Raw genomic sequence first — 12,850 nt, forward strand, 5'->3', positions numbered from 1 at the left:
CCCACTGACAAAGAAATGATCATTCTATAATTTTAATGGTAGGTTTATTTGAACAGTGAGAGATGGAATAACAACAAAAAATCCAGAAAAACGTATTTCAAAAAGTTATAAATTTATTTGCATTTTAATGAGTCAAATAAGTATTTGATCCCTATCAATCAGCAAGATTTAAAAATATATAAAAAATAAAATATAATATAAAAATAATTAATCAAACATATTAATATTTATATAAAAATGTAATTTATTTTCTATAATATTTATAAATATTTACGTAAATATTCATGTGTTTTATTAGTTAGACATGGATTAAAAGCCCCAAATCTCTCATTTTCATTTCATTAAGCTCTCTAAAGAAACTGTTGTGCGCTGTGGAAGCGTGTTTGTTGCGTGTGCATCACCACAGGCTGTCCTGTTGTGTGTTTGCGCCGGAAGAGAAGGTCAGTTAATTACCAGCAGATTGGTCTGGGTAATGAACCGCGAGCGCACACGCTCCACTGATCTGGTCGGGCCCGGTTCGGATCGGCATGAGCTAATAGAAGGCGAAGGCTCGTGTCTGATCGATCAGAACCCCGCACAGCCAGGTGACAATACAATTACAGCGGAAATTACTGCACAGGTATGTGCTCAGCAGCATCCCAGCCGACTCCAGAGAAATGTCAGACGATTCACAATCAGGTGCTACACAGCCGTTATCGATCTCTGATGAAATACAATCAGGACAGCTTGAGTAACTGATCTGGGGTCAGCTGGATTTAACATGCTGGTCCAAAAGATTACAATTGTAATACGAATGTGGAGTGCTTGTCTATGTTTGTAGCTTTAGCTCAATCATATTGGCAGAAGTGGAGATCAAAATTGTTTTGTGGTTTTAATCGGCGCTTGTTTTGTTTGCGGCTTGTAACCTCTCACCCTCTCCTATGCACTCATTTCACGCCTGCATGCTAAGCACACATTCTCTAATTAGATACACATTTCGCTGGATCAGCCGAGAGATTAGAGATGCATCCAGACAGCAAGAGTGGACAGGTTTGATTATAAGGGGCTTGTGCTTTTAGAAGGACCCCTTGTGTGAACAAAGAAGCTGCATTTGGAAGAACCTGGCAGTCAGGGATGTTCGTATGATCCTGTGTCTCTGATTTTAAGAAACGGATTTTTTACTGTTAAGGCTGATCAAATACCTCCTAGAAAAATGTGTCCATTTGCCTTCCCATTTATCTCAGTGCCAGTTCCTTGGTACAAAATGTATTTCAGGGTCAGAGTGACTCAAAATGATGGTGCAGGTCACAGTGTTTCTTTAGTTAATGGCACTTTTGGCCCGGTGCAGTTTTTTTTAATTTTTTTTTTAAGGTCTGAGACCAAGGATAAAACTAAATTTAAACACAAAATGTGTGTGAAAAGTAACACAAATACTTTTCACATGCCTTTTATGCATGGTAAAGCCTGTAAAATCGCTATAATGTGATCACACTGAAATCTATTGGTTTTGATAAATATTAACCCGCAGCACATAAAATTGCCTGAAGTTAAGGAAACACCCATTAGAAGGATAATGTATGCTTAACCAGTCGCACCCTAAAATGATTATGGTGCACTTTCTTTTAAAATTTTTTGACTCTAATTTTACAACTTTAAATTGCAAATAGATTGAGAAGCTGCAGTGACTCATAAACTTCCATTTAAATGTCTAAGTGAATTCTCTCTCCTTCTGTACATTATAGATCCTAACATTGACCTGATCGAGAAGGACATGTCTGTGAACACGGTGGCAGGAGCGATGAAGAGCTTCTTCTCTGAGCTGCCCGATCCTCTGGTACCATACAGCATGCAGACGGAGCTGGTGGAGGCCTTCAGTGAGTATCAACACAAGAGTGAGCAGACTCTCACTATCAATAAAAACACTGATACAGAGAAGATTTTCCATGGCCAGATGTTTACTGTCAGAAAGCAGCATGCTTGGTTGTAGTCCTCTGAGGTTAGTGCGCTCTGGAGAGCTCCTCGGCTGGACATCCTGTGTGTGGAGCTGGGAGAAAAAGAAAAACAAGGGATAAGCCAGCGAGTAGAAATGGATTGAGTTTCTGCAGTCCGTTTTCCTGTTGCGGTATTATAGACTTCTCTCCCCGTTCTTCAGTACACACACTCTCTCTCAGTGTGAAGTTCAGCATTGTCTGCTCTGGGCATCGCTCCAAGCCAGCAACACACAAGCGATGAGACTTAAGCCTAAGATTGCTGTTAGTCCTTCACTCCAGACTGTTTCTCAATAAACAAGCCCTCTCAAGTCCTGCCATGCTTTAAATAGTTTCACAAACAGCAGGCCTGATTCAGCAGAAAACAAAGTGTAACACCCAAACCTGCATTGGTGGTGTAAAGCACAAAAGAGGGGATTTGATTGGTTAAATTGTTCAGTATGATCCAATCATGATGTCACTCATTTTTCAAGTGTTAAAATGTTGGTACATAAGGAAATGATATAAATTTGGTATACAAGAAATTAGTTGCCGATATGCCGATAATTTTCAACTTATTTTGGCCGATAGCCGATACCGATATATACTTATTTTTAATTTTGGTTAGTTTTTAACAAGAACTTATTTGTTAGAATTAAATAAACAATTATAAAGTTCTTTTATAATGATAGTACATTGAAAATTTGGAAATAACTATAAATAAACTGTATAATATTCACTGCATTTTTTTTTTATTATATTTTTTTCCAGAAAGATGCAGTGGTAACCTTTTAACATTTTGATTCAACATTTGTAAATGGTCTAAAGCAAAATAGTTGTAAAAATTCTGAAAATCTTTTAGAGCTCATAATTTGTTAAAAAAAATATTAACATATTACGCTTTAATGAATAAATCGGTATATATAAAATTATTTATTTTAAGTATTTTTTTTTTTTTCGGTTCATGTAAGCTATAGCTTCTGACCTTTTAAATCAAAACATACTCTTGATTTTATGGCATCAATTTCTGCTTTATTTAATCAGAGAAACGGTCTAAATATTATTTGTGTAGTTTGCTTTCACTTTATTAGAAGTAAGCCAACAGCGCCCCCTATGGAATTAAAACTCCTTACTGAGCGAGCCGAGGGAGGACAAGTTACAAGTCTCAAAGATTAAAGGAATAGTTCACCCAAATTAAATTTGTCATTATTTACGCACCCTCATGTCATTCCAAACGTGTTTGAGTTTGTTTCTTCTGTGAAACACAACAGACGATATTTGGAAAAATGTCAATTTTTGTTTTGTCCATACGATGCAAGTCAACCTACATTCTTCAAAATAACTTCTTTCGTGTTCCCCAGAGGAAAGAAAGTGAGGATTGGAATGCCATGAGGGTCGTGGAAACTCCTAACCCTAAATATAAGCAACCACTTAATAATAGTTAGTCACAACTACACTTTTAACCAAACACTATTTAATGCAAGAACATTACAGAAGCCCATTGAGAGTAAGAAGGAAGGGATAATGGAGCGAGAGGACAGACGGTAGGTCACCTGACTGCCGTTTCACTCTCCGCAGGTGGTGGGCGGGGCTTTGCTCTGGTCCGTCTGTTACTGGACGCCATGGCAAGAGCCCAGCAGGCTTGTTCTGTTTTAGTCTCTGAAAACACAGGAAGCACCTGTACTGCTTTAAGACCTTCTGAATAATCCTTTGCTTTGTTGATCTGCCATCTATTAGACGTCTCAATGGGATATTTAAATGAATACATTTGCTGACTGGCAGTGGCGGTGGTGGTTTATTCATTAGATGATATTTGCATATTCGGTCTCAGAATAAACAATGTCTGGGTAGGTTTTAAATACACCGGCATCCTGATGTTTTGAGACCATTAATGCTACTACTAATACTACAGGTCATGGTTTCATTCAAGTACCTAATCCTAAGTATACTTAAAATATACTTAAGTTTTGACCTGAACGCTTAGATGGGCATACAGCCGAACCTTTAAAAAAAAAAGTCTTACATTTTGTGCGTAGTATGTGGAAAAATTCAAAGCACATGTGCGAGATGAGGGTACCGAATATGTGTGGTTAGAAAAATCAGGCTGTGCCTGTGTAGTATTGATGAAAAAACATGCTCTTATGAATACCCAAGCGTACCCATAAAACCCGAAGTATAATTTGGTCCCATAGAATTCTTTCGGTTTTGACGCAAACTTGCTAAGTATACTCAGTTTGACAGTTGCTTGACATTTGCGCTCTATAAAGTTTCATCCTTGTCTAGTGTTTGCGCTATTTCTTTCTTAAGCCCTATTCGCACAGGATTAATATTATCTGGGGAGCTCGTGATTTAGAAATTACCCCCCCACATCTGAATTTCTTTTGGAGCATTCGCACGTTATAAGCGAAGCCTGTGCTTTTACTCGAATTTACTGACTTATCTCTCGGATATGATGTTAAGGCTTTGCGTAACATTATCATAAACTGAAGAGTGTTCCTTACTGCACACTGCTATACATTTAGTCCATCTCTAGCTAATTAGTCTTTTTGTTTTCACTCTTCTGTTGTTTTTCAGCTTTCTCTTTCTGCAAATTATATAGTTGTATGGTGTATATAGCACTATTACCCAGCACCCAAAATACTATCAAAACACTCCAACGCAGCCTCCATTCTTCGCGAAAGATGGATAAAACGCACAGGAAACAAAAACCTTGAAAAAATGATTTACGACCCCAACAAATCCTGGCCAAGACACAGAGTTGCAGGGGACTAATATTATCACATAATATTATGTTTGGCGAAATATGGTAGGTCCTTTGCGGGGAAATTTTTACTTTACAAATTACAGACATGGCCGATTCGCACGGTATTAAGATCACAGACAACCTCTGCAATTATTACATATTACACATGAGGTCACCAGGTAATACTCATCCTGTGCGAATAGGGCTTCAGAATTATAATTGATAAAAAATGTTGTGTTCTGGAACGTGATGGTGAGTCAGTAGCAATGACCCAGAACACTCTGGAAACAAAGTAAATGCACTAAAAATCACCCTAGCTAGCCTAGCAACCATATAGCAACAACCTGGCATTATAATGGTTCTGCACATTTTCCTTCCGAGTTACTGCAGTAATTCTGCATCTGGGGCCACAATGCATAATGCTGATGTCAGTGTGTGAGTGTGTGTGTGTGTAACACTAACATCAGAGTGTGTGTGTGTGACTAGGGAAGAACACATCTGCCGTAGTGGTCACATGTTCTGACACAAGGCTCACAGCGTTAAGGGCTGATGTAAGCCGTTCTGACTCACCGCAACCATCAAGCTCGCTGCACCCAGGGCGTGTGTGTGTCTGTGTGTGTGTGACTGCACACACTACACAATTATTTCTGTCCATGTACTGTTTGTGTGTGTGAGACACTGTGCTTCATTGAACAATCCCTCGGTCACCCCAGATGAGACTGATGGGAAGTCTAGTATGCGCGCACACATACACACACACCTTTTCACTGTTACTCCTCCCTAGAGTTGTTGTTTATTGATTTAGGTGGAGTGTGCTGCTTCCTTTGTGCATATTAGAACTCATTATTCCTGAATTACTTCCTCAAGCATCGCTTCCAAGCAATCTGAGGTCCCAAAGCCAAACATGGATAGTGTTTTAAGAAAGAGTCCCCACTCACATTTCATCTGGAGTAAATAGTGATTCAGTTTCTGCACACACATTCAATCAAAGTCTCAATTAGCATTCAGCATTTTTCACAAATCTGATGCAGAATTATGGAAGATTAGGAGTCTGTTTACTATTTTGTTGTTTTAACTATTTAAAAAAAAAAAAAAAAAAAAGTGAACTGTTTTAAATTGGTCTTTTTTAATTTAAATTATATATAAAATTATTTATTTTATTGAACTGTAAACGCATTAAAGAGTTTCTTATCTACTAATTTGTCCATTTAAAATCTGATTTGTTTCCTTTTTTTAATATTTGAAATTGACAACTCATTCTTTCATTTTATTTTTAAATGCCACTTCTAGTACTCAATACAAAAGAGTGCATACATCTCTTTGAAAATAATAATAAAAAAACTGTGCGCTGTTTTAATGTACATTTATATTCAAGTTTTCCACCCTATCACACTATTACAAACGTGTGAGAGTTTAAAACTATCCAAATGTTGTTTCATGTAATGATTTAGCAGCGGTTAAAAAGGTGGTATAGACACTCCAGTCAGATGAAATCTGACCAAGTTTTTGGTTAAAGGTTCTATTAAAATATGCTGGTATATATAACAGAATAGGTAACAGTTGCAGATTAAGCTTGAATTAAGATGTCACTTGGCATGGACAAGCTACTATTTATGTTTTTGATAAATTTTTATTTCCCTGATATTATTGGCAACATTCAACCCTGTTGTCAGGACTTGGGTAACAGGGTTGAAGGTTAAGCTTGACGAATGCAATCAAATCTACAATTTTTGTAGAAACTGAACAATGTAATTATGTACTTGTATTCCCAGTAAAAAGGGTCTAAATTTTTGCTTCCAAAATGTTACAAGTTAATGAAACTTAAGGAGTGGATCATTATGGTAACAGGGTTGAACATGTTGTATGTGTGGGACAGCTTAATATTGTGTGGATGGTACATACATTTGTTAGTAATTTAAAACACATCTATATATTTTAACTAGGGTCTTGGGGTTTGTGCCTTTGTTACTTTAAAGAAGCTAATAGGACAACTGAACACACTGGTCTTGAAGGTCCTCAAGCATTGAAGCATTGAAATTGTCAAGACTGACTCCATTTTGTGTGTGTGTGTGTGTGTGTGTCTTGTCGCCTTCTATCTATTTGTGTGTTGTTGGACAAGTGAACACCTGTGAAGCATAAAAAAAATAAATGTGTTTGTGCCTCATTCCGTGTTCCCTCTCCGCCCCCTGCAGAAATCAATGATCGAGAGCAGCGCCTCCACACCATGAAGGACGTGCTCCGCAGGTTCCCTCGAGAAAACTACGAGGTCTTCAAATACGTCATCACTCACCTGAACAAGTGAGAATCAGAGCCATCCCTAGGGCAACACACGATCAAACTCGCTCGCACGAATGTTTTCCATTCTCACTGTTTCTCTCTTTCTCTCAGGGTGAGTCAAAACAGCCGCCTGAACCTGATGACCAGTGAGAACTTGTCCATCTGTTTCTGGCCGACACTAATGCGGCCCGATTTCACCACCATGGATGCGCTGACAGCCACACGCACCTACCAGACAATCATCGAGACCTTTATCCACCAGTGTGCTTTCTTCTTCTACAATCAGCCCTTGGCCGACACACCCAGCGGCTTGCCCGGACAGCCCGCCTCACCTACCACCACCTTGTCTTCTGCCTCCTCCATACAAAGCTCCGCCTACTCCGCCTGTTACACCCCATTGCAACATGTAGCCCCGCCCTTCAGCCCCGCCCAACAATCCCCGCCCCATTCCCCACCCCCAACCCCTCAATCCCCAATCCAGAGCCTGCTGCCTTCGCTCCACCCCCATCACCCCCCTACGGAACAACACACGCTGTGAAGCTGTAGACGAGGAGGAGAACTTTGGGAGCACTGAAAGAGATTAATCGAATGGAAGAAACTTCCGAGGAGACTGCACGGCCGTGCCTGACTTATCACAAGCAGTAGAGGAACGAGAAACAGGTCAAGAGTACATGAGCTACGTCATCCACACTTCATCGCCCTCTTTATGCATCATGCTACTCTATAAATTGCTCTGTTCTTGGCCCTATATGCTCCTCACACACATTTAGACAACTGCACGTGAAGTGTGGTAACCCCAAACCCAGATCTCTAATGGGTCCATCTGACGTAGATGTCGCACTCTTGCTGGTCCAGCGCTGTCTTCGTCATTTGGCGACCAATGGGAGATAGGATGTTTGAAGCCCACCTCATATTCGGGTGGCCACTGTACGCAACCTCTTAGAAATAAGGTTAAGCGGGCCAACAGGGTGGCCTATATATTCATCAGATTTTTGTTGTAACTTTCGACCACTGTTATAAATTACAAAAAAGAAATGTTTTTTCCGACGTGACCGTATTCCTCCCCCTTATTTAATCTGTTTCGCTTGTGACAGCCTTTTAAAGAGAGACAAAAATCAAAAGACAAAATTAGAATTTGTCGAACTGGATCTAGTTTTGCTGGCAAGGATGTGTGTGGCACAGCATTCTGGGATTTGAAGTCTTTTCCTCCCCTTTATCCCCTGTCACACGAGCCTCCAGAACATGCTGGAAGACTAATGCTTCTTTTATTACAGAATGTCCTCACAACCACACAACCCTCGGTTTCCTGCTCCACGAGGATCTTCGGCTTTGTTCGGTGTCTGTTCATTTGGGAGCTGTATTATTATTCTTATTACACGTTTGCAGGAAGTTTCCTCATGTTAGGTCTGTGGACTGCTTTTTGCGCACATGATTGGTGAACCAGTAAGAATCAGAACACCTGTGAAGGGATGGGTTAGGTTGTGGTCCTCCTGCGTTTTAGAGGAGAGGTATGCACTAAATCAAAGAGTTACCTCACAGTTCTGGAAGGTAAAGGAAGTTTGCACTAGAGGAGACGCTGTGCTGTACCTATTCGAAAGGCATTGAATCAGTGAGCTGTGGAAGCCTAGAGGAGGATGAGAGTGAAGATAGTGGCATAGCTGTAATGGCATTCGGAAAAGATAAAGTCTTTTAATGTGTTTGAAAACAGCATGCATGTGAGCTTGCAGTTATTGGGCTTTACTTGGCTCTACTTCAGAGTTGACCTCAGAAGGGTGACATTGTTTATAAAATGCTAGACGTTAAAAAAACAACAACAACAAAAAAAGGATTAGGATAAGAGAACCTGGGCATAGAAACGGGAAAGTTAATGTGGTAGCTTGTGAGTAGACTACCGCTTGTGGGCTCTTGGAGCGCAACACTACCACCCAGTGGACAAAGAAGGTATTGCATGTTGAATCTCAGCTCGTATTCATGCTGTTACGTTTTTGTTCTTCTAGAAAATGCTGGATGCATTCACATTCACATGATTTCAGTAAAAAAGCTGCCATTTAGCTTTCAAGTTTGTCAATATTCCCCAGCACTTATACTTCACAAGTTTACTTACTCCAGATTAGATAACAGAATCATTTTCTTGTTTATTTGAACTCATAAGAGTCAGTTTGTTGTGAACCTATGGTTTTCAAGCAGGCAGACGCTGTGAAACTGTGAAACAATCACGTTTATGGAGAAAAATGAATGTATCCCACAGCAGATTTCACTTCAGTTTTGTGCATATCTCTCCTTGTAATACATTGTGAGCCACACCTGCCCTGTCCCTCTTTAACTTCAATCCACATCTACTCTGACTTCTGATTGGCTGTGATCAGCTGCAACTCTTTAACCGTTTTTGCTTAAACACTACGCCTTTTGCCCTCAGAGAGCAGGAGTAATGGTATATTTTGGGAAATCGAGAGCTGTGTGGCCTATATGACCCTGGTACTTTGTATGAATGCTGCATTCTCTGTGTATTTTCAATGTATTCTTTCAGAGCCGACTGTCCTTCGCAGCCAAAGACTGCGGAAAAAAAACTAAAAAAAAAGTAATAAAAAAGGACAGGGGAAGATGACTAAAAGCGACAAGACAAACGTGTATTAAAAATGTGACATTGTTTCAGCAATCCTATTTGGCTGCATCACTTTTTTTCTTTTTTTTTTCTTTTTCTTTTTCTTTTTTCAACAATGGTGACAGATTGTCTGTTAAGTTAAAGGAGAAAGGAGCAAAACTATATTCAGAATGGTTGTTTATTTGTACGTTAGGGGGTCTGACACTTTGCCCTGTAGTCAATGGTGATAGAAAAGGTGTTCTTTTTATGTTTTATTTTAATAATTAAAAAATGAGACACAGCATTTTTAACTGTCTTTTTTTTTTTTTTTTTTTTTTTTTCTTTTTCTTTTTGTGAATGGTGTAAAGGCCACAATGATGTAGTGCATGATTCAAGACCAGGTCAGGGAGAGGGATCTGCCACTCTCAGTATTAAAAAAGGAAGAAAAAAATGAACAAAGAAAAAAATAGAATGGGAAAAAAATGCATAAATAAATGAAGTTACATCAACAAAAATACATGTCATTATTTGCCAAGAAGTTGGTAATTAGTCTCAATGGGAATGGTGTATAAACAGTAAGGCCTTCTGTGACCTGTATTATAGTTAATAAAATCAATCTTGTAAAATCAGTCTCTTGTCTTTATTTTATACTTGTGCATAGAATGTGCATAAATTCCATTACATCTGTGCTATTGCTATTTACCAATTCTACTTTTTTCATTTATGTAATCTATTTTTTTTTTTAAGAATATGATAGTTATGAATTTTACATTGTTAGAAAGAAATTCTTTTTAAAATAAATACTGTTCTTTTGAACTTTGTTCATCCCAGAATTCTGGGAAGAAAATGAATCATGGTTTCCACATTGAATCAGAAATGTTTCTTGAGCAGCTAATCAGCATATCAGAATGATTTCTGAAGGATCGTGTGACAATGAAGCTGAAAATTAAGCTTTACCATCACAGGAATAAATTACAATAGAAAACTGATATTTTACATTTTAATATTTCACAAGAAAAACAATGAAAATAATTATTGTTTATAACAAATACTGTTTATTTTACCGTCAAATGCTGTATAAAGGAATGTTGGTGCATTTGAGGAACTTCTGGCCCACAGAGTTCATTAAAATGAAAAAAAAAAAGATATGACAAAACTATATTTAATCTAAAACTGTTTTAGGTGTTTCTTTAGACATTCAAAGATGCCACTGTCTAACATGCTATATAAACTAGTTACAGCACCATATTTTATATACTGACTACTTCCAACGTCCCATTTCAGAACAATATTGGGAATCTGAATAGACCTATGTTTTATTTCAAGGTAACCCTGTTATAACCTCCTCAGTTTACAGTAAAAAAAAACTAAAAAAAGAGGCAGATATTATCAGACAGTTCAAGTCTTTTGAATCTGCATTTGATAACACAAAGGCCATAGGGCCTGAAGCTCTTAAAATGGAGTATACAGTGTCCTCCAAAAGTATTGGAACAGTAAAGACAAAATTGCTCTGTTGGCTGTGGAGTCAAGACATTTGCAAATATGATTAAAAGATGAACATGAGACAAAAACTACAGAATGTCACATTTTATTATTAGGACATCATCAAATGCAAGATTCAGAATGCAGAAGTAATGGATATAACTGATACGACACATTCCCTGCTTTTAATATCTGAAGAATTAATGCAACAGGACACAGCTGATCACTTAGAAAGACCTGTGAGGCAACGGTTCCAATACTTATGCTCACATCAGATCGAGGGATGAAACTCTAGAAGTGCTGAACTTCTTAGCTGGTAAAACATCTGTGTTGAATCACCCAATAATAAAATATGACATTCTGTAGTTTTGTCTCATATTCATCTTTTAATCATATTTGTAAATGTCTTGACTCCACAGCCAACAGAACTGTTTACTGTTCCAATACTTTTGGAGGGCACTGTTGCCTATATTTCTTCTTTTAAATAAAAAGTGGTCAGTGAAATTAATGTTTAAAAGTATCTAAAATGAATAAATGTAATATCACTTAAACAGAATTGTCAAAATTACAGCGTTTGATATGATTATTGGACGGATTTTAGAAAGTCAAGACCATCAGGCCACATAATTGTATGGGGCATAGAAACATTTGGTGTGTAAATCTAGCTATATTTCATAGGATAATTTTATGTTGGATAATAGTTTATCTAGACGATAAGACCTCGCAACATAGGCCTACGTCTAAAAATATACAATATAAAAAGCGTACCGTATTCGTTGAATGTGCCTTCGAGTGCCCTCCGAAATACACCAAAGCGTTTTCTTCTATGGATTGCGTTCCGATAATTACCATAATTACAGGCGAGGCTTATTGATTGTTTTTATAAATTACATAATTTGAGCTGTTGTTGCTACGTTGTAAGTGCGTATTGGAGTTTCACATGCAATGACAAAAACAGACCACTAGGTGTCTCGCTTGTTGAACCTTTGCCATTCTCTACACACGATATGAATCATTCGGACCTCTGCTCTGACTCACACCTGTAACGTTGATGAATTATTTTCATTAGAGATACACTTTCATAATTTAATTTTCCAGCTCATTTTTAAGTTTTTTTTTTTTTTTTTTTTTTTTTGAAGAATGAATTATATGAACACGTAAAATTAACAAATAGGCCTACTAATGCTTCATCTAAACGACCTCGTGTGGATCGCATTTATAGGCAATACAGAGAGTCATTGTTTCTTGAATCTTTTGTCTCTGTAGATCAGAAGTCTGGCCTGCTACTTGCCGGAAAGTTTCAGAGTCTGAAGTAAATCTGTGTGTCCGGTTCGTCTTATGATCAGTCGAGGCACGTATCGCTGCTCATCCGTGTCTTTCCGAGTCTTGAATTCAGATGCGTCCGACTCCAAACGATTCATGCCGCCACAACCCGAGCAGCTCTTATCAATATCAATATACACCAGCATCCGAAATCCACCTGTAACCATCATCCTAATTCTTACTTGAGCCGTACTACAGAAAATGTGGTTTAGCGTTTCAAGACAAAACAATTTTAAGGTTCAATTGTTCTGAGTTAAAAAAAAAAAAAAAAATTCTGTACACAAATGCTTCATTTTGACTATAGATTTAAACACCTATTTTCAGTCTTAAATTTTGAATATTGTGATTTCATCATTCAAATTTCAATTCCAGTATCATCATAATTTTGTAATATTTGTGTCCATGGACAAAACCAGTAATAAGGGTCAATTAAAAAATAAAATAAAATAAAAATTAGATTTATACATCATATGAAAGCTGAATAAATAAGCTTGGTAT

The 12,850-nt window shown here is 37.9% G+C and overlaps 1 protein-coding gene across 1 annotated transcript in view; it reads left to right on the plus strand.

Annotated features, from left to right (window-relative positions):
* arhgap35a (Rho GTPase activating protein 35a) overlaps positions 1–10,185 on the plus strand; it is a 79,657-nt gene extending 69,472 nt beyond the window's left edge. Inside the window, exons 5-7 of the mRNA XM_058745209.1 lie at positions 1,722–1,853; positions 6,882–6,987; positions 7,078–10,185. Coding sequence (XP_058601192.1) covers positions 1,722–1,853; positions 6,882–6,987; positions 7,078–7,504 — 665 coding nt within the window. The 3' untranslated portion in view covers positions 7,505–10,185. The remainder of the gene's footprint in view (positions 1–1,721; positions 1,854–6,881; positions 6,988–7,077) is intronic.
* Positions 10,186–12,850: the final 2,665 nt, after the last annotated feature.

Source organism: Onychostoma macrolepis, chromosome 15, assembly GCF_012432095.1.
Source record: "Onychostoma macrolepis isolate SWU-2019 chromosome 15, ASM1243209v1, whole genome shotgun sequence".
NCBI lineage: Eukaryota > Metazoa > Chordata > Actinopteri > Cypriniformes > Cyprinidae > Onychostoma > Onychostoma macrolepis.